This window comes from Corvus cornix, chromosome 22, assembly GCF_000738735.6.
Source record: "Corvus cornix cornix isolate S_Up_H32 chromosome 22, ASM73873v5, whole genome shotgun sequence".
Taxonomy (NCBI): Eukaryota; Metazoa; Chordata; class Aves; order Passeriformes; family Corvidae; genus Corvus; species Corvus cornix.
Window position 1 is genome coordinate 2,411,859 of NC_046351.1, and position 21,492 is coordinate 2,433,350.

At 50.8% G+C, this 21,492-nt stretch overlaps 1 protein-coding gene across 3 annotated transcripts in view; it reads left to right on the forward strand.

Annotated features, from left to right (window-relative positions):
- Positions 1 to 7,294: 7,294 nt before the first annotated feature.
- The window catches only part of DOCK5 (dedicator of cytokinesis 5), a 72,754-nt gene continuing 58,556 nt past the window's right edge, over positions 7,295 to 21,492 (forward strand). The window contains exon 1 of one of the 3 annotated variants that reach the window (XM_039564248.1): positions 7,295 to 7,600. In XM_039564248.1, coding sequence (XP_039420182.1) covers positions 7,558 to 7,600 — 43 coding nt within the window. In that variant the 5' untranslated portion in view covers positions 7,295 to 7,557. The remainder of the gene's footprint in view (positions 7,601 to 21,492) is intronic. The other 2 variants (XM_039564249.1, XM_039564247.1) reach the window with 2 other exon arrangements.

Below are 21,492 nucleotides of genomic sequence, written 5' to 3' on the forward strand. Positions count from 1 at the left end.
CTTAGCGGCCCAACCATCACTCCCAAGGACCATCTCAGCTCCTCAAGTGTTGGCCAAACACCTTTTTGTTCTCAGTGCTAAACCCAAACCCACCCCAGCTCTCCTTGCTGTGCAGGAATTAGGAATTCCCTCATCTTTTCCTCCATCCTTCAGCCTTTTTTCCAGGGAAACTCCTCCCCCAGGTCGGTGAGAAACACCACGAGAGCAGAGTTTATTCTCCCATCAGGCAGTGAACTGAGCTCTGTCCTGTGGCTCTGATTACAAACCCAGTTTAGGTTCCAAGGTAAATGGGAACAATAGACCAGAAGAAGCCCCAGAGAACCTCAGCACAGAAATTCAGGATTTTATCAGGAATACATTCCCACCGAACATTTCTGTCCCCAGTAATTACTGAGGCAGAGGGCACAGGGGGGCCCAGGCACATTCTCAGTGTCATAAACCTCATCTTGCCCTAGGGACACTTCAGCTGTTCCAAATCCAGCAGAATTCCCTGCTTCCTTTGCACAGTTCCAAACCATCCATGGAGCTGCTCTGTGGGATTCCCTGCACAGAAGACAATATTAGATAACACATGAATGTGGGGGTTTTTATATGGTTGGAAACAAGGAGCCAAACCCAACCCTGTGACCTTTTAGTTGTGTAGAAATCAAGAGCTGGAGAAGAAAAGGAAAAGGAAAAGGGAAAGGGAAAGGAAAGGGAAAGGGAAAGGGAAAGGGAAAGGGAAAGGGAAAGGGAAAGGAAAAGGAAAAGGAAAAGGAAAAGGAAAAGGAAAAGGAAAAGGAAAAGGAATAGGAAAGCATCTTTATCTCCAAACATTGCGTAATAAAAGCTGGGAGTAATAAAAGTCCATTTCTGCCAGGCTTGTTCACTCTTTTATTTCCTAGAAATAGTCACAACTTCCAGCCCAAGAGTTTTGATGATGAGATTTTACCCAAGGCCACTCACTTGCAAAACCTCTCATCACACTCTCAGCAGCTTTCCAGACAGAGGGAACTGCAGCACAACCTTCTGCCAGCCTGGCTATGGGCTGCTCACGAGCTGCTGTAGGGAACGATCCTGGCATCACGACTTCAAATGCACCAGTCAGGCGGAATTCATGTCACAGCCCTCCCTGGCACTGCTGAGACCAAGGTTTGGTGTGTGCAGTGTGAAGGGAAGGCAAAATAATTCCTGTCAGTGGAGCTGTGCTGATTCCACCCCGAGTGAGCCCCTGATCTGAGGAGCAAAGTCTGGCTTCCAGCAGGAGCTCAGCCAGGAGCCCTTTGCTGCTGCCCAGGAGGCTCTTCCCCAGCGCAGGGGGCAGAAATAAACGGAGAAAATTCCCAGGTGAGATCTCTGCATGCTCCACCACCTGGGGTATCGTTTCCCAGCATGTTTCCTTTCAGGAATATTGGATTTGGGTCTTCACACCTTCCTCCTGTAGCTGCTGGTGGCCTTCTCTCCCGGAGCTGGTGCAGATAAGGGAATTCCGGCGTTTATCTGGCATTGGCAGCACGGGACGGGCTCTGAAGCGCTGCACGTGTGCCGGGGCACCCTGCAAACATTGCCCTGAGCTTTGCTCCTAAAGCAAACGCTGATCTGTGTGATTGAGGCTTTGATTTGCATGGACAAAGGGAAATCACCATCTGGAGAAAGTGCTGACTGGCTGGGAAGGTTCTTCTGCCTTTCCTTAGAAAGAAGGGAAGGGAGGAGGGGCAGGGAAGCCACGCTTTGAAATTTTAATAAACTCAGCCATAAAAATACAAAGCGATTAAAATGGAAAGGCCGAGTGAAGGTTCCTCAGGAGCTGCTGCTCTGGCTGCCGGATACATCAAGGCAGAGCCTTCCCCAGCTGCCCGAGGCTGGCTCAGCCCCCACTCCCGTGAAAGCGAGCGGGAGTCGGGTTCCAGGAGTCAGGTGGCTTTGAAATGTTTGCACGGAATCACGGACCGGCAAAGATGACATTTCAGGGAATATTCCTCTGGAGAAAAAGCCATGAACCTGCCTGACAATTCATTGCCCTGCTCAGCTCCGTGCAACCCCAATTTAACAGGGGCAAAAATGTCCTGAATCAACAGCTCTGCCCCACTGGGGCTGAGGGAATGCAGGGCTGGCTGCGAACCCAGGGAACTCCGTGGCACTGGGGCAGAATTCCAGGCCAGGTCCTGCTGATAAAGGGAACTAAAACCCTCCGGACCTCACAAAAAGTCTGTGCCTATTGTTGGAATGCACATCCTGAAGTCACCAAAACTGGCAGGGTCCGGACTGTGCCGAGCCGAGCCCCGAGGAGCCGCTGCTGGAGGCTCCAGCCCCGAAGTGTCCAAAGGAGGGGTGGGATTTGGGGATGTGCTGGGCACAGTGGGACGGGCTGAAGGTTGGGCTGGATGATCTTGGAGGTCTCTCCCAACCTCAGAGGTGTTTCCCAGCCTCAGTGATTCCGTGCCAGTGTCTCTGCAGCTCCCGGGTTGGAGCTGTGAGTGCTGGGGACATGCAAAGCTAGGTCATCCTTAACTCAGACGCGCGCTAACAAATCCAGACCCGAAATTTACTGTTCCCGGATTCATTTCAGCAGGAATCTGAGGTACTTTTGAATTCCTACACGGCACCTTTCAGCATCATTAAGCACCTAAGCACCTTTACAGCTCTGTCTCCAGGAAATCTCCTGTCCACATCCTGCAATTTTTGGTAGTTTCACACAAAGGCGACAACTTTTTCAGAAGCACAAATCCCATTTCCAGCCGAGGAACAGGCAGAGGATGGTGTAACCCACAGGAGCTCATTTGCTGCAAGGTTTCTGTCTCCTGCAAACCCATGTCAGTGTGTTCCACCTTCCGGCAGGGATGGGAAGAAATCATTTCTTCACTGGAAGAAACAACAATTTTTCTCTCCCCTGTCCAGCTGCAGATGGGAACAAGTTTGTCACACCGTGGCTCCATCAGAGCTGGGTTGTGGTGCCTGTAAATTCAGTTTAATTAATGAATCTCTGCCCTGTCTCACAGCTCTGCTGGCCCCGGGGGAGCTGGTGGCAGGTAAAGAGTGGCTTTGCTGAAAAAACGTTTTGAAATATCCCTGTCACCTCAACAGAACACAAAAGGAACTGCCGGGAGGGCACTGCAAACCAAGGGACAGAACAAACACTCAGACACTCGGGGTAACAAAATGTGCAGTGGAATATTCAGACAGAACAAATCTGGGCAATGAGATCGTCAGATAATATCTTAAACATCGTTCCATGATAAAACATGTCCAGGCAGATGGATGAACCCTCTGCTTTCTCCTATTTGTGGGGTATTTGCATATTTAATTGCTTATCTGCCCTACTCTGCTGCTTTCTCTGCATGGTTTCTGCTGGGGATTGAAAATTAACAGTTTGGTTCTTATCAGACCTGATCATCCATCTTCGAGAGGGGCTGACTTATTAAATTAATGAACAGATGACTTTTGTTGAATTTTTTCATTGGCTTTATTTTATTTTTTCTCCAGTTTCCACATCCTTTCTCTGGCTCTAATACAAACTGGTTTATCCGAGGGCGCTCTTTGCTGTTTGTACATGCACAGAACCTGGCCCGAGAGGATCCAGGCTGATCCAGGAGAGTTCTCAAACGTTATCCCAGCAAAAAAACTTATTTTCCTTTCTTTCCCCATCGTTTTAGTGACACTTTACCCACTGTAGTTTTGATCTGGACACAGGAGGGCACCAGAATTCCATTCCTTAAACTTCAGCTGCGCCACAAAAAGCAGGGAGCATTTCAGCGAAGTCTGTAGGAACGGGGCTCCTTTGTAATGACTTTAACTTCACATTTAGAAACTTAGGCACATTTAGAAATTTAGAGAAATGTTTTTATTTTGCAGCCTGATCGTTTGCAAATGTACTGCTCTTTCAGCTGTAAAGGACCCAGGAGTAAAATTACTTTTTCAGAGCACTGAAAATGAGGATGAACCTCAGTCACCCAAATTCTCCCCTGCTCTGATCTGTCCCGTGACCTCAGAATCGGGGCTTTGATATGGTTGGGAGTTAATTTCTGCTGTAGCCTCAATTAGGATTTAATTATTTATCCTGTTCCTGCTCGGGGCAGAGCAGAACAGGCTCCCCATCAACAGCCCTGTGAAAGAACAGAGAAATAGAGAAGGAAAACATGGATTTGGTGATAAAAAATGAAATAAAAGGCTTTCTGAAAGAACCCCTCCTTTCAGTGAGGGCTGAGCTCGCTTCCTGACATTTGCAAATCCTCATATTTAATGGAACATTCCCCAGCTTCCCCCACTGGGGTAAAACCAGCCACTCCAGTTGCTACTTGCCTGCCTTTCATGCTTTGCTCTGGTTTTCATTTGCTGCCAAGAATTTGTTTCACCTGGACTGGAAAAACACTGGCACAGCTCAGGCAGCTTATCTAAAAATCAGAGATCTTACAGTAAAATCAGGGTCTGGGCTGTCAGCTCCACTCCTGAGCAGAGAATTGGAGGCCAGAATTCAGGAGGGCTCGGAAAAGACTCAATGTCTCCATGAAAACTTTTCTTCTTTAATGACCTGGCCCCAGATCTCAGCACATTCCCCAGTCCCCTCCAGGACACCTCTCATGGAGCTGCTTCTCCTCTTTTTTGGGGTGCTGCTGCAGAAATCCATGCCCAGGCCAAGCAAAATGAAAGAAAGACAGAAAGACAGAAAAGACAGAAAGAAACAGAAGGAGACAGAAAGAGACAGAAAAAACCAGAAAAAACAGAAAAAACAGAAAAAACAGAAAAAGAAAGCAAGCTGCCTTTCCCAGGAAAGAAACAGCCGGTTTTGCCCTGCTGAGGAAAAGTATTTTAACTGGGTTTAGGTGTTAGCACACACAGGGCACCTTGAATTCCAGCAAGGAATATTTAATTGAAAGCACTGAAACTTTTACACGATTTAACCCTTCGTGTGCTGCTCCAGCAGCCCTGGAGGGGTGGGTGGGTGTTGGACGGAGCGTTCCCAGGATGGAAGGGGATGCAGAGTGATCCAAAAACCCATTCTCCTCTGCATCTCTTGTTGCCACACACTGCAAAAAGGCCACAGAAAAGCCACATCCCAATCGCAGCAGGGAGTATTTTGGAATGTAGGTGGCCCAAGATCAGACCTAGAATATCCAATTTAATTGTCTTGATACCCCAGTGACATTGCTCTTCATGTCTCAGGCCTCAAAGCCCTTTGCAATATTAAGTTTCCACTTATAAATCTTGGGTGAATCTTTCAGAGCAACAGGATTTGCAAAACACGGAAATATTTTCTCTTCACACAGCTGGGATGCCCCATCCCACTGGGAGGGGACCTGGCAGGGCCTGAGCTCTCTGTGAGCCCCCAGCTCCAGGGAAACACAAGGATTGTGTTTAGTGGCACCCCTCAATCTTTAACCAGCAGAACTGGAGCTTTCTCTGCGTGAGAACAATGATTTTATGTGCCAGAACAACATCTGAGCGTGGCTGGCTGTGCTGAGTTCGTGTTTTATAAATAACAAATCAGTTAAGCAGCTCCAGCTTGCCAATCTTGTCTCCTTTTCCTGCTGTCCCTCCCTGCCACGCTCTGTCCTGAGGCCGCAGGTGCTGCTGGAGTTCCGCAGGAGCACCCTGAGCCCCTGGGCTGCCGTGCCCAGGAGCACCCAGGCAGCAGATCCAGGAGCATCTCCCACGAGCAGCCCTCGGGATCCAGATTCAAACATCATTTCAGGGAAGGGTTTGGCTGCCTGCTGCTGCCTGGGTGTGACACAACTGCACATGGTGGGTGAGTAACGCTCTGCGTGTGTGACAAACCCAGCTCCATTCTCAGGAGGTGACAGATCAGCTCCATTGGTACAAAAACCAGTGCGTGGTGCAGTGAGACTGTGGCTAAGAGGGACATTGAGTGTCCTGTGTGCAGCTTTCTGCTGCCAAAGGACAGCTTTATTTGTTAGAGCAAATTGCTCATAATGAATTCTTATTTATGCTGCTCTGCCCCTTACAGGCGCCAGTGAAGAGGAAGGAAAACTGAACTTACTGGAAACACAGGTGGGAGAGGAGGGAGTATGGAAAACTCCTCCTGAACACGCCAGGCTGGAATCAGAGAGACCCAGAGTGATCTGCCCAGGGCACCCTGAGAGCTGGGCAATTACTCTGCCCTGGGGCCTCTCACTTGCAGTGAAAAATAATCAAAAATGTGATATCTCCAGCTCTTCACACTTTAGTGCAATTAAAAAAGTGGTCAGGTGTTAAAACATTCTGAATTATCACTGTTCTCTTTGATGAGAGACAGAGGTGTCCTGTCCATGGCAGGGGGGTGGAAGGAGGTAAGATTTAAAGTCCCTTTCAGCCCCACTATTCCCTGATTCCATGGGCTCCACAGGCACTAATACAGACCAGATCCAGCTGCTACAGCCCTGGAGAGATGGGGAGAACCTGGATCTGCTCTGTTTGGCCCTAAGGCTGGGGGAACAGTGTGATTTAACACCTCTTCAGGTGTTACCGAGCACCCCCGTCCCGGGCACTTTCCCAGCACAGCCCACACACCTGCAGGATCCAGCTAGCCCGGTTCTGGCCCCGCAGGACCCAGTTCGTGCTCAGCTGGTCCCCGTGTCCCCAGCTCGAGGTCCTTTAACTCGAGCCCTCTCCGGAGTGGCGCTTTAGGTCACCGAGTGCCGAGCCAATCTCTAGAACATCGCGTCTCCCGTGAAGTGCAGCCCTGTGACCATTTCCCAGATGCCCGGAGTGCTTCAGAGAAATCTCTTTGTTTTCTTACCTATTAATGAGTTACTTTTAACAGCGCAGCAGCCTTGGAGCAGCCTGGGCTGGTGGAAGGGGTTGGGACGAGATGGGCACCAAGGTCCCTTCCAACCCAAACCATCCCGTGATTCTGCAGGATCACAGAATGTCCTGAGTGGGAAGGGACCCACAGGGTTCCTGGCCCTGCACAGACACCCCAACAACCCCACCCTGGGCATCCCTGGCAGCGCTGTCCAGACACTCCTGGAGCTCTGGCAGCCTCGGGGCCGTGCCCATTCCCTGGGCAGCCTGGGCAGTGCCCAGCACCCTCTGGGGGGAAGAACCTTTCCCTGCTCTCCAGCCTTGCCCTGGTCTCCGCGCTGTGACTGACTCAGTGAAACCCTACACTCACAGTGACAGCGGGGCCATTTCCGCACGCTCACCCCCCAAACCTTTTAAGGAGCAACATCAAAACCACGAACCGCGTCTGCCCTGCGCGCCTCACCCGCGGCTCCGGCCGTGTCCGCTCCCAGGGCGGAGCCGTGCGGGGCAGGTGATGCCGGCGGGGCGGGGAGAGCCGCAACCTCCTCCTCCTCCTCTTCTTCCTTCTCTTTCTCCTCTTTCTCCTCCTTCTCCTCCTCCTCCTCCGCTCCTGCGCTCGGCGCGCCGGGGCGGCTGCAAAGTTGGGCGTGTGCTGGGGAGTTTTTGGAGCGAGTTTTGGGGCAAGTTTGGGATCGCGTTTGGGAGCCAGGACCGGAGCATGGCTGAGCTGCCCGGGGCGCCCGGCCCGCGGCTCCAGCGCGGGGCTGCGGCGGGCGAGGGGCCGCGCTGAGCGAACCCCCCGAGCCCCCTGAGACCCCCGGGAGCCCCGAACCCGCCGGCATGGCCCGCTGGATCCCCACCAAGCGCGAGAAGTACGGGGTCGGTGAGTGAGTGCCAGCCGGGATGCTCCGGACCCGTGCGCCCTTTCCCTTCCCTTGCCTTCCCTTCTCTCCCACCCCATCCCATCCCCTCCCATCTTCTCCCTTCCTTTCCCTCCAGTTCCATCCCTTCCCGGAGCCTTCCCCGCGCTCCCCGCACCGCTCGGGCGGTTTCGTTCCCGGTCTGGGCATCGCTTTTCGGCTTCTTTCCCATTTCCAGTTCGCGCTGTGCCGCTCGCAGGTCCGGCAGTGTCCGCTCCCTGCACCCCTCGGGGTGGATGGAGGCGGTGGTGTGTGTCCAGCGCTGGCTTCCAGGAATCCCTCAAAGTTCAGGGCTGACTTTTGTAATTTTGCGTCTCCAGCATGTTTTACACTGAAAAAAAGCTCTAACACAGCAGAAAAGGTTTGTCTACTGCTGTGGATGGAAGGAGATGTGGTTGGGAAAGGATAAGGAGGGTGTCATGGGCAAACTGAGGGCTCTGGGTGTCTTTGTCAGGGGCTGGAAATCGTGATTTAGGGTGAGGGATGGGGAAAGCTTGACTGGACGTGGCCCAGGCCAGGCTGGACGGAGCTTGGAGCAGCCTGGGATAGTGGAAGGTGTCCCTGCCCGTGTCAGAAGTGAAACTGGATGAGCTGTAAGGTCCTTCCAGCCCAAATCATTCCCTGATTCCTTGACTGACACCTTGTACCCCCTGCCCTGCCCTCTGATTGAAAGGGTTTTGCTGAGCCTGGCTCACTTGTCTCTAACAGGAACAGAACAGTGGTGTTGCTGATAAAATTCTGCTTTGCTTGAGGGTGTAAAACCCACAGGTTTGAGGTTGCTTGTGAGAATCGGGCAGGGAACAATTGTCAGGAAGCCACTAATGACACACGGAGCTCATGATAATTTATTTTACTGGAGAGTGATCTTCTGTGCCGCTGGTGCTCAGCAGTGGACTTCTCAACGTGAGAAAAGATTACTGATTTCATGCTTGCAAAGTGTTCATTGCCCCAGCTCCCATGGGGGTGTTCAGCCTGCGAGGTTGAAGGTGAAAAAACCTCACCGTGCTCGATTTTCACAGCGAATTTGTGCTGGGTGACCCCTCCACCCCAGGGAGGCCTTGCAGGGAGGCAGCTCAGCTGCTCTCAGGACTGCGGCTGGAGCTGCAGAGACATTTCCCTCAGCACAGCCTTATCTGGTTTCTCCAGGTAACTGGCAGGGTGTGGAGTGTTGAGCACCCTGAACTTTGTTTCTTGTCTCGTGGGGAGCAGCCCGCGCTGTTTATCCGTGGAAGTGCGTGCTCGGCCCGCTGAGAGCGCTGCGGGCAGCCGTAATTCCCAAACTTCGGTGGATAATCAGATAACCCATATCCTGCCGGGGCCATTGGCTGTGCTGGTGTTTTCTGAGCACACCTTGGAGCGAGGCTGTTCCACAGCCCAGAATGGCCTTGGGCAGCAGATGAATCAGAGGCACTCCTCTGGCTTCCTTTTATTTATTACCTTCCGGGGTGAGTTTCCGTGCTGGCCTCAGCCAGCTGCTCCCTGTGACAGCTCCTCTCCCAGGAAGGGCACTGGCTTGTGTGCAAGAGGGGTGGAGGGGAAAAAAATGCCTCTTCCTGCGTGTTTCCACTCAAAAAGTGTGTGGTGGGATGTGCCCTGTGACTCCCAGGTGGTCAGCTGGGTGAAAAAGGTGCTTTTTGGGTGCACACAGACACCCAAGTGATACAGGGGCTGTCGTGCTGCAGCTCTGGGGTTTCATTTGCAGCCAGGGCTGATAAGGTTGACCTACAGGCAGTGACAGAACTATTCAGGCACTGCCTGGCTTTGTTTGACACACTTGCAATGGTAATTTTGTCAATTTGGTGTTTGCAGATTTGATGAGTTTCTTATCTGCAAGTGTGTCCCGTGCCGTGCTTGAGGGCCCCGTTCTCGCTGGTTTGGAGGATTGAGAGGGAGGCTTGAGCTGCTTGGGCTGGGACTGTGCCAGTGCTGAAGTGGCTGCAAGGAGGGGAATGCCCCGGTCTGTGCACGGTGGTGTCAGGTGGGACCTGTAAAGACACAACTTTTGTTCAGCGAGAAAAGACTGAGAGGAGATCTCCTCGATCCACATAAACCTCTCCAGAGGATGTCAGGATGGTGCCAGACCCTATCTAGTGATGGTCATAAAAAAAACCACAAGTTCCACCTCACCACGAGGAAGAACTTTTTCCATGGAGGTGGCAGAGCCCTGGAACAGCTCCAGGGAGGGCCTGGAGTCTCCCTCTCTGGTGACATCCCAAACCCACCTGGATGATTCCTGCTCCAGGTGACCCTGCCTGGGCAGCGGCTTGGACTGGATGAACTCCAGAGGTCCCTTCCACCCCTAAATATTCTGGGGTTCTATGAAAGGACGCCCAAATCATGGCTTTGGTGATCTCTGCTTTGGAAACTGCTGCAGAACTTCTTGGATTTATTTTAAACACGATCCTGGATGCCACGGCAATGGAGTGGGAAATTCCAGGAAGTCAGCAGTGTGATTCAGTGTCACTTGTCTGATTTCTGCCCTTCAGGAGGGTTTCTGTCCTGGGTTATATTTGACAGATCCATGGATTGTGAGTTCAAATGGGGTTTGCTGGGTTTCAGTTTTGTCCTGAACTGGTTAAAGCTGGGGAGGGCTCCCTTCCCACAGATGGCAAAGGGCTGAGTTTGGAATGGCAGCAGGGAGTGCAAAACTGGGAATTGCACTGTTTTTAGGGAAGCAAACGTGAGAGACAGGCAGCTTGCAGCTCTTGCAGCTTCTCACTCGCAGTGAATTCTCAACCAAGCACCAGATGGGATTTGGGAAGGGACAGAAATGCTGTGGATCAGCTCCTGGGCAGCGTCTCCTCCCTGAGCAACAGGAGCTTCTGGGTCTTACAGAGCCCCCTTGCGACAGGCTTCACCTCGGATTTAGGACTGAAGGAGCATCTTCTTGGGAAGCTGATCAGTTTTTGGGCCAGACTGAACAAAAGAACCTATTCTGCTCATGTGCTTCTCTCAAAAAGGAGTTGTCATTTGCACAAATCCTTTCACAGAGACTCTTTTCAGTCAAAAAACCCTGTGCTCTGAGGGACAGAACACCTGAATGACTTCGCAAGATTTTTAACTTTTATTATCTATTTGTTTTAAAATTAACTTCGAGCATAAGGAACCAATGATGTGATCACTTTCTTTTTCTGCTGGCAGTAACGTGGATTTGCACTGACTTTAGCTCCAGAGCTACACCTGGGTTGTAAAAGCAATTCTGTCATTACTCAGCTGTTCCTCACTCTGCGGACTGAAGCCTGTTCATGGAATGAGAGAACCTGGAGTCCTAAATTAGTCTATAATAAATCCATTCTAAACAAGCAACCAGATCCCTTTTCCTGGCTCCTTCCTGCTGGAGTGGCCGAGTGCTGGGCCAGGGCAGGGAGCTGACCCAGCTCCAGAGCAGTTCAGGGGTGGCAGAGCTGGGTTTGTGTCCAGGGGGTTTCCAGGTGCCTGCAGTGATGATGGGTCAGGCACACGAGGTTCTTGTGGAACCTCTGACTATGAACCAACACGATGTGAAGTGTTTCTTCATCCTGTGCAGCCTGAATGGAAAATGCACCAATTGTTTGGTGAATACACAAATCCGAACTTCCAGGATCAGGAATTAGTAACTCAGGTTTGGTTGGAAGAGCTCTGAGATGTGAAAACCAGAATAGTTTGAATGTTGGTGAAGGTGGTGGCTTGCACCTGGATGCACTGGGAGGGCTAGGGGGGATTCCATTGCCCTGAGGGAAGGGCTGGAGCTCTGTGCCAGGGGGGTTTCGGTTGGATTGTAGGAAGAGGCTCTTGCCCCGGGAAATGGGCACGGGCCGAGGCTGCCAGAGCTCCTCAAGGCTGCCAGAGCTCCAGGAGCGATTGGACACCACTGCCAGGGATGCACCGGGTGGGATTTTGGGGTGTCTGGGCAGGGACAGGGAGGGGGCTCTGATCCCTGTGGGTCCCTTCCAGCCCAGGACATTCCATGATTCCATGACCCTCATTTTTGGGGCAGTGGGGCTGTTCCACAGATTTGTTGTAGTGGGACTGGGGGGGGGGGGACCTGGCAGATATCCTGCAATTACGAGGAATTCCCTGTGCCAGGTTTTGGTGGCCTCTCACACCCATGACACTCGTCCTGGCTGGCAGGAACAGAGCTCTGGGCTGCTTTTTTGGGAATAACCATTGAAGTCTTTCCTTTGTCAGATCCCACGAGGTGTTTGGGTTCCAGTCGGCTCCGTCACGGCTCAGGAATGGCAGCAATTCCTCAAACATGAGCCGGGGCCTGCCAGCCCCTGGGTGCTGGATGGGAGCAGGGATGCAGGGGGTCAGGAGGGAGGGAGGTGCGGCAGGACCAGGTTTTCTCACTGATGGTTTGGTTTGTGGTGACTCCCGGGGTGCTGGGCCAGCAGCCCTGGCTCCCTGTCCCCATTCCAGGCACCTGCAGAGCTCTCTGCCCAGTCTGGGATCAAAGCACTCCCACAGTACCTGGAGTCAAATCGTGTCAAATTAGGGCAAAATTTGTATTTGTCTCAACTTGCTCCTTGCTTTTTCCCTGCTGTTCCTGTTCTGAGCTGGAATCATGTCCACTGTTGTGCCTCTGGCTCCCGGCAGGGGCTCCAGAAGGATGGAAAAGCCCCTTCCCCCCATTCCTGCTGCAGAACTGACCACCTCCCTTCCTATCGATGCAAACACTGCTCATTTCCCCTGCCTTTTGCTTTATAATGATTTAGGGCTAAAAATTGTCTGATGGCGATGCCAACAAAATTCCCAACAGGGAAAAGCAAAACCTTGGCATTGTTAACAGCAAAAAAGGGAATCTTCGCAGCAGATGACACTTCATTTCTGATCTCTCTTCCCAGTTTTCATTGCTGCCTGCAGTTGATTTGATGTGAAATTTGGCTTGCTGCTTCTTGCTTCCACTGTCCTTTCTATTTTCTTTTTAATCCATATTAGCCAGGGCCTCTCTTCTCTTATTTTTGGAGATTTCTGCTCTGTTCTTTAAGTCATTCTGCGTGAAATTAGTCCTGTGGACTTCAAAGGCATCAGTGCCATGAACGAGACTTGTAAATGTTCCGTATCTTGCTCTTACTTTGAAAAGAAATATTTCCCCAAGTGTTTGTGACTTCTGGGTGCTTCAGTTCATGACCAGCATCCCCCTGGTGTTCAGGAGCTGTCCCACAGTTCATCTTTTTAACAATTAAATCCCTTCATGGGGCTCTGAAGGGGCATCTAGAACTGCTGGGTGCTTCTGGAGCTTGGGCTGAGCTCTCTCCTGCTGATTAAAATGTGGTTTAATTGTTCTGAGGTGTCAGGAGATCGTAAGAACCAACTTCCCCCAGAGCTGGGTGTGGGACCAGGGCTGAATTTCACACCAATTCCTGATTATTCTGATGGTTCTTCCTCTGGCATGGGGGTTGTATTTGCCAACACAACTGAAAATGGGAGTTATGGGGAGGAAAAACAAAATAAACACTGAGGAACGGAGAAAAACTTAAATATATTAGTCAAGAAACAGTGACTGTGTAATAATGTGTAACATTCTTTATCATAATGTGTAATACTCTTTATCATTCGGATGTTGAAAAATGCACACCCCTCCTACCTGCAAACTGATTGAAAATCTACATTTTTTGCTTTTCAGCTTGCACTTTACTTGACTGGTAGGACATTTCTCTCCACTACTGCTTTTAGGGAAAAAAAGCCCGATTTCTGCCATTAAAGACACAACCACGGCCAAGCTTAAAACCACCTCAGGCCAAAGCCATAAACACCGTTTAAAAAGCCATTTACCCCCTTGCTGCCAGAGCTGAGGGGATGTTTCAGGTCCAGTGCATTTAACTGCTGATGGAATGCCTGAAATCCTGGAATGCCTGAAATCCTGCAGTGAATTTGGGTGCCTTTGCCAGCAAACCTGTGCTAATAAAACCAGCCCATAAATACAAGTTACTGAACAGTTTCTGGGCTGGCAGTCCGTGGTTGCCTTCATAAAGTGATGACGCTGCAGAGTTTCAGTTGGAGCGGTTGCTAAAATGATAAAAAATGTCTTTTTGGTGCAGTACAGGCTGTTCTTCCCAGGGAGATCTCCCTGGGACTGAGGGGGAAGCACCAGGAAAGGATTCATTCCTCTGGCAGATGATGTCTGGCACATCATCACAGAGTGTAGCTAAACCCAGCAGTGGCTGTGCTGTGGGGAGGATCCTTTGCTCACTGACACTGAATTTTGGGAGGTGTCAGCGAGCAAAGTGCAATCCAAGTGCCCCTCATCCTGGGAAGTGCTGAACCTGAGCCAGAAGTTCATTAGGGTGCAGTGGAGATAACGATTCCTGCTCTTGGGAAGTTTGGAACTTTGATCCTCCATGGCAATAAAACCATTTGTGGCTTCAGCTCTAAAGTTCTGAGTGGCTCAGAATGTCACAAGCAAGTCGTGGCCAGGTTTTTTTTTATTAAAAGTGATTTTTTTCCTGCTTTTTTAGCTTATTCCAGACCTGATTCTTGCAGCACTTCCATTCTCCTGCTCTGCAATGCCATGGGGGCTTCAAGCTGCAGAGAGATGGAGCTTGGTGTGAAGGAATAAAGTCGGGAAGGCTTCAGTGGTTAATTCTTCATCTCCTGGCATCTCAAGCAGTTTAATTAAAGCTTATTGCAAATTTAGGAGTTGTTTGTTCTTCATTCTTCATGACAACAAAGGGATCAATATTCTTGTTTGGCTTTTTCCTTCCAGTGTAAGGCCCCCCCCCATGGCCAGCCGAGATTTCTGCTCCTCATTTTAATAGTATTCCATTCCTTGTTACCTGGGATAGATGGCAAGGGAGAAATGCCTTGGAATTCTTGTTTCTCTGGGAATGAGAAGCTGTGAACCAGTTTGTGCCGTGCCAGTTCAGTGACGGGGCTGTTCTGCAGACAGGGATCAGTGACCCACAGGCCATTCAGGGAGGGTGAATCTGACCCTGAGTGAGCAGGGCTGGAGGTGCAGAATTTACATCCCGATGCTCTGCGTGTTAGAAATTCTCTTTGTGTGACCCCTGCCAGCTCCAGAGAGCTCCAGGGTTTCCATAAAGGCGTTTCCCAGCGGAGCTAAAAACTTCCTTGGCGCTGAACCTCAAATTTCTCCAAACTGCAAACTTTGCCCTTTCACCTCAGCTCTGGCAGCAGGGCTGGAAATGTGTTCATGGCTTTGGGCTGAGGTGGTTTTAAGCTTGGCTGGGGTTGTGCCCGGAATGGCAGAAATTGGACTTTTTTCCCCTAAAAGCACGGATTGAGAGAAATGTCCTGAGTCAAGTAAAGTGCAAGTTGAAGATCAAAAAATACTGATTTTCAATCAAAGTTTACAGGAATTTGCAGTTTGGGCTGAGCCATGCTATGAATTCTTTCCTCAAACTGGAGCTGCTGTGTCGCCTCCTGAGCCCCTGGCTGGGAAGGGGAAGGTGTTGGAGCCCGTGGTACAAACTCCCAGCTGTGATTCAGGTGGGCTTTGTTGGCAGAGGGGGTTCCTCAGCTTCTGCCTGGGGTTGGTGTTGGTTGGTTGATGGTTGTGATGCCAGCAAGGGACAGCGCTGGGATTTTAACTCGGGGACCCTTCTGGGGAAGTTTAGCCCAGAGGCACAGTTGGACCCTGTGCCCAAATGTTTCACTCCTTAAACACCCCCAGCTCTGCCCCTCCCTGGCCCTGGAATGATGTGAACCGCAGAGCTCGGGATGGGAGCGCTCCCAGCTCTGTGCAGTGGCACCTCCAAGTGTTCCTCCTCCTTCTTTGATGTTCTGCCCAGTGAGAACTGGGACAGTAATTTCAAGCCAGTGGCAATTCAGTTAATTCTTTTGAAAGTGCCACACTCTTTCAAGTTGGAAACAAGCTGAGTATCCAATTTATGGAGTGGTGGGGTCTTGCTTTTTTGAATTTGCCTGAAAATTTCATTGAAACAGTTATTTTTGTACTTAAAGTATCCACGCACAAATTGAACGTTTGGCTTGGAGGAAAAAAGGTAATTACAGAGTGACTTGGTGAAATCCAGTTGCAGTTGTGTGGGTGGTGCAAACAAACATCTGCATCTTCACTGGCCGTAAAAATGGAGATGAAATCAGAGGTTGCTTTTGTGGAAATGGATTTCGGAGCCCTGCTAGGGGTGTGCGGTTATTAAATCAGAGTTAGTGCCACAGTCCTGTGGGGTATAAACCCCTTCTTGTGGAGGGGACAGCCCCAAGAACGGCTTTGTGTTCCAAGTCTCTTTCTCCAAAGGAACAAAGGAAAGCTGTAGTATTTGAAGTGTGCTGAGCTGCAGTGATGCCAGTGGGCTGCGCTGAACACAAACCAGGTTCTGCCCCCTTGTTTATTCTGTGGTCACGTTGGGACAATTTCATGGGGTCGGGGCGATTACTTTACGGAACAGGACAATGTTTTAAAGTGTTTTTGGGAGAATACTGATCCTTCAGGCTGGATGTTGGTGCTGGGATCTCAAAGAGGCAGAACAAAGCTGCAGGGCTTGGAGGAGCAATAACATCAGCACCTTTAACCCTGACAGGATCCCTGGCAGGGATCACCAGACCTGGACCTCTGCAGACAGAGTTCACCAGACTCTGCAGCCGTAAAAACTGTTAATGCTTAGGTTAAACTTCATTATTTATGAATAATGACATTTCCTTTTCGTGTTTGGACACCGTTAGGGAGTTTCTGATCTCACTGGGAACAAAAGCTGGGACATTATCCCAAACCACAGCCTGGGGAATCATTCGCAGGATCAGGGAACATCAAGTTGGAGGAGACCTCCAGGATCATCGGACCCAGCCTTTCCTGGCCAAACCTCGAAGAGCACCTTAAACAGATCCATCAAACCTGATAAATGTACAGAAGTGTGAAGGGAGGCCAGGCTGTTTTTCCAGCTGTGTCTCTGCAAAGGGGAGCATTTCCTAGTGTTCCAAGGGGACTGGAATTGCAGGTCTGGGTTTTTGGTTGGGTTTTTTTTCTGAAATCAAGCCCTAGATCTGGTTGAGTGCTGTAAATTCAGGAGCAGGTTGGCTCCTCCACTGGCAGCACTGATTTATTTCTCCTCTGGCTCACAGCACTCCCTCTTACTCCAGACAGAAGATGAGACAGCTCATGTAGATTAATTCCTTATCTGAGCTTAAAACCCCCAGGGGCCCTTTGGACTGAAAATAATAAAGGAAATGGAGAGCCCAGTGGAGAAAATGACACAGCAGAAGGTTTGTGTGCGTGTTCCTTGGTGTAAAATAAACCTGAGTGTCTGGGAGGGTCAGAGCCCAGGAGCAGCTGAAGTTTGGCTCCTTCCACCCCAAGCACACTCAGAGAGATGAAACAGTTTGTGCTGGGCTGAAATTCGTGCTGGTCCCCAAATCTGGGTGTTTAGGGTGTATCTGTGTCCTGGGTGCAGTTTAGGTGCACTCTGAGAACTGAATAGTCTTTCTTTTTACACAGATACCGGGGTATGAACGCTTTGCAACAAATACTTGAGGGGAAGGTGACTGATGGGAATTCTGCAGACATGAAAACACGAATATGATCTTTTTTTCCCTTATAATCAGGATGTCTCGTGCTTCAGTGGTTCTGAGTCATCTCAGTTTGACTGATTTGGAACTGAGAAGCTCTAATTAAAATCCAGGGACTCGTTTGTCCGGAGTACTGTTGTGGGGCTGCCTGTGGGTTTGGGGGAGTTTAAAGCTGTAAGAGACCATGGGATCATCCCATGGGAGCCCTTGTGTAACCTTGGGAAAGCCTCCCCATTCCCATGGGCTGGGCTTGGGAAGTTGTTTTTCCTAAAGCAATCCTGGCTTTAGGAGATTAAACCATGGAGCCCAGGATCTGATCCAGCCTCTGATGGGGACAGAGACAGGATTAGCCCAAAGATGATGAGGGCATGGCTGAAACCCTTCCCTGCTCCCAGTTTGGGAATCCGTTCGGTTTGGGCAGGACAGAGTCTGCAAAACCTTCGATTATTTGCCTGTCCCACTCCAAGGTCATCCATTTTCAGAGGAAATCAGGGAAAACTTTCAGACTTTGATCAAGTGTGCATCAATTCCTCGTCCTTCGTGAGCAGGAGACACCCTCATTGGGGTTTGGTTCCTGGAATGGTCTGAGGTTGGAAGGGTTGGAAGCCTCTGGAGGGCAGAGGCTCTTCCTGCTTTTCTCCTGGTTCTCCAGAAAAAGGGATGAATAGAAAACCCAACAGTTAGAGCATCCAGATTAGCAAATTCATGTCACACCCTCCTGCAGAGGCAGGTGATGTCATTTCTGAGCCGATCTAATGCTCATTTTTGAGATAACCCAGTTTAAAATTGTTGAGTGTATTCCTTGTGTGGGGTCAGCCTGGACCAGCGAGTGCACAAGGTGTTAGAAGCCATAAACCCACAGAATTCCAGGGAGTTTAGGGTTGGAAAGAACCCTAAAGATCCTCTCATTCCATGGGCAGGGACAGTCCACCTGCAGCTCCTCAGAGGCTGGACTCTGCTGCCTAATGATGGCTGTTAATTGAAGCGTTTCCAGCTGCATAATCCTGTTAATTCTGGATTACTGATGTCCTGAATGCTCAGCACTCACTCGGAACTTCTGGAGCTGATCTGAATGGCAGCGTCCACCATCCAGGAGGGGGAACTTTTTCATACCAGTGACTCAGTGTCCATATTTCCCAGTGCTGAACCATGAATTACTTTTTTTTTGTGAAGCAGAAGAAGTAGCCTGCCATCTAAATCTTAATTATGCTGCTCTCAGTTTGTCAGACACAAATTCCTGGGAAGTTACCAGAATGTTTTTGCTCCAAACATCAGAAAGGCTTTGTTCCTCTGAAGAATTAATTCCTTGGGCAGTTCCTTGTTTTTTCAATAAAGCCTCTGTTTTTTGGCTGGATCTTGGCACCGGGGACCATCCCAGGCTCCTCCAAGCAGGGCTGTCCTGCAGAAAGGCCATTCCTGGGTGCTGCAGCAGCAATCAAATCTCTCTGGTTCTGTGCAGTGGGGTTTGGTGTGGGGCTGAGGGGTGGGATGAGCTGCAGCCCGGTTCCTGCAGCAGCCCTGAATGGGATCCTTTGTTCCCGGAGCAGCCCCGGCCCTCTGCTCCCAGAGGGTGGCAGGGGGAGCAGGACGTGGCATTTGGACGGGGTTGTGTCTTTGTGGTGGGTGGGGCAGGGGGGTTCTGAGCCAAGTCAGAGATAATGGATCTTGCAGGGGCTCTGTTTTCCGGGCCAATAATCCACATTTCAAGTGCACTCATTGAGGAAAAGATTCCATTTCCTTCTGATTTGAGTTGCACAGAGATTGTGAGTGACAGTTCCTGCTTTGTTCTCTTTTCATTTTGGGGCCTTTTAGCTCAGCTTGGCTTTTAGGGCAGTCTTGAAAATGAGTTAACCTGTGGGAAAAATGGGTCTTGGAGTTAACAGAAACATGGAATCATGGAATGGTTGCGTTGGAAGAGACTTTACAGCTCATCCCATCCCACCCCTGCCATGGGCAGGGACGCTTCATCTATGCCAGGCTGCTCCCACCTGGCCTTGGACACTTCCAGGGATGGGGCAGCTGCAGCTTCTCTGGGAATTCCATCCCTGACCACCCTCAGAGGGAGGAATTCCTTCCCAAGATCCCAATCTCACCCTGCCCTGTGGCAGTTTGAAGCCATTCCCCCTGAAAATGCCACACCTGCCCCTGGTTCCACTGAACCCCAGCTCAGGCTCCATGAGCTGCTCACAAACCTCTTTTAAATTGAGGCTTCTCCTGGGCTCTTGCACAAAGTGAAGCTTTGTGGGTTTTTAAAGTGTGTTTGGGGTTTTTTATTTGCACTTTTTGTACTTCTTGTTTTGGCGTCGAGGCTCTGTTGTAAGTGCCACTGTCAGTGTTCCATGGCTCTGGAATATGTGCAGGACTGGCCTGGTGTCCTGGGGGCTGTGAGGTGTTCCATGGCTTTGGAATGTGTGCGGGACTGGCCTGGTGTCCTGGGGGCTGTCAGTGTTCCGTGGCTCTGGAATGTGTGCGGGACTGGCCTGGTGTCCTGGGGGCTGTCAGTGTTCCGTGGCTCTGGAATGTGTGCGGGACTGGCCTGGTGTCCTGGGGGCTGCCAGTGTTCCATGACTCGGGAATGTGTGCAGGACTGGCCTGGTGTCCTGGGGGCTGCCAGTGTTCCATGACTCGGGAATGTGTGCGGGACTGGCCTGGTGTCCTGGGGGCTGTCAGTATTCCATGGCTCTGGAATGTGTGCGGGACTGGCCTGGTGTCCTGGGGGCTGTCAGTATTCCATGGCTCTGGAATGTGTGTGGGACTGGCCTGGTGTCCTGGGGGCTGTCAGTGTTCCATGACTCGGGAATGTGTGCGGGACTGGCCTGGTGTCCTGGGGGCTGTCAGTGTTCCGTGGCTCTGGAATGTGTGCAGGGCTGGCCTGGTGTCCTGGGGGCTGTCAGTGTTCCGTGGCTCTGGAATGTGTGCAGGGCTGGCCTGGTGTTCTGGGGGCAGTGACAGAACTGAACCTGCTCCATAGGTCACCATTCCAAGCCCTGGGGAGCCCAGGCTCTGCCAGGGTTCCTTTGCCACCCGTGCAGTCCCTGTTTGTGGGGTGACTCTGGAGCAGAGCATCCCCCATGGTTGTGCAATGCCCTCACAGTTCCTCCGCCGTCCCTTCCGAGGAATCACGCTCTGCCCTGGAGCACGAGAGCTGCTTGCTGCTTATCTTCACCTTCTGGCCCTGGCTGTGCCATAAAACCATCTGCTCATGGGATTAGCTGCTGCCCTTTCCAATCCTGATGGATTCCATAGGCTGGGTGCACGTGGAAAACACATTTCCTCACCCTTTGAACCAAACTGGAGCACTAAACCAAGCACGACGACGCATTGCCTCCAGTTGTGTTCGAAGAAATGATCATTTAACAAACCAAGGCTCGTGTTTTCCACCTCTACCTCTTTATTTGGATTAAATTTCCTCAATTTTAGCGCTGCTTTTCATCCAGGATGATAAAAGGAGCAGGATCAACACTCTGAAGTGAATTTCAAAGGACAAAATCACAGCTGACGTTTAGCTCGAAGCAAAAAGACTTAACTTCAGATATTGCTGCAAATTTGAATACAAAAGTCTCTGTATTATTTTTCCTTCTTCCTCTCTCGCTGCTCTGTCAGGATTTAAGCGAAGGGGTTCTATTTTTCCATGCCCATGTTTGTGATGTGAAGCTTCCTTTTCCTTTCAAGTCGGAGAGAGGTCATGGAGGGGGCTCAGCAGCACAAATCCCTGCAGATGGGATGGGTTTGGGACAGCGCTGACTTCCAGCAGCAGGAAGCATCACTTGCAGCCAGAGAAAATATGCCAGCAATTTGTCTTTTCTAATCTTGTACAGAACCGTCAGGGAGGAGGTTCTTCCACAGACAGTGACCTTCTGCTCTGGCTTAGTTCAGTCTGGCAAGGCAAGGAACGACAAAATTGACCTTTTTTTGTTTGGTTGGTTGGGTTTTTTTTTGTTTGGTTTTGGTTTTTTTGATGTGGGAGTTCCTCCAGGCTGCACATGCTGCAGGTTGGGATGTGAAACCTGCCTGGTGGAGCAGGGAAGGGGAAGGGAAGGGGAGGGCACGGTTTCGTTCGGTCTTGCGGCTGCTGTGATCTGTAGGAAGGGGAAGGGAACGGCTGGGTCCTCCCTGGTGCTCTTTGGGCTGAATTCACTCTGTGTTCCAGCAGAAAGGCCGGGCCTGTGTCCACCCACCTTTCCCTGGGCAGCAATTTATGGGAAAAATGCAGCGTGGTGTTTGTATAATGAGTGGTTGTCCCAGAAAAAGCCGGGGCGTGCAGGAATCGCGTGTGGGAATCCCTGCGGCACCACACGGACCCGGGGCACCAGTCCAGAGGGGAACTCGGGGATGCTCCAGGGCTGGAGCCTCTCTGGAGCTGGGCTGGGAGAGCTGGGAATGTTCACCTGGA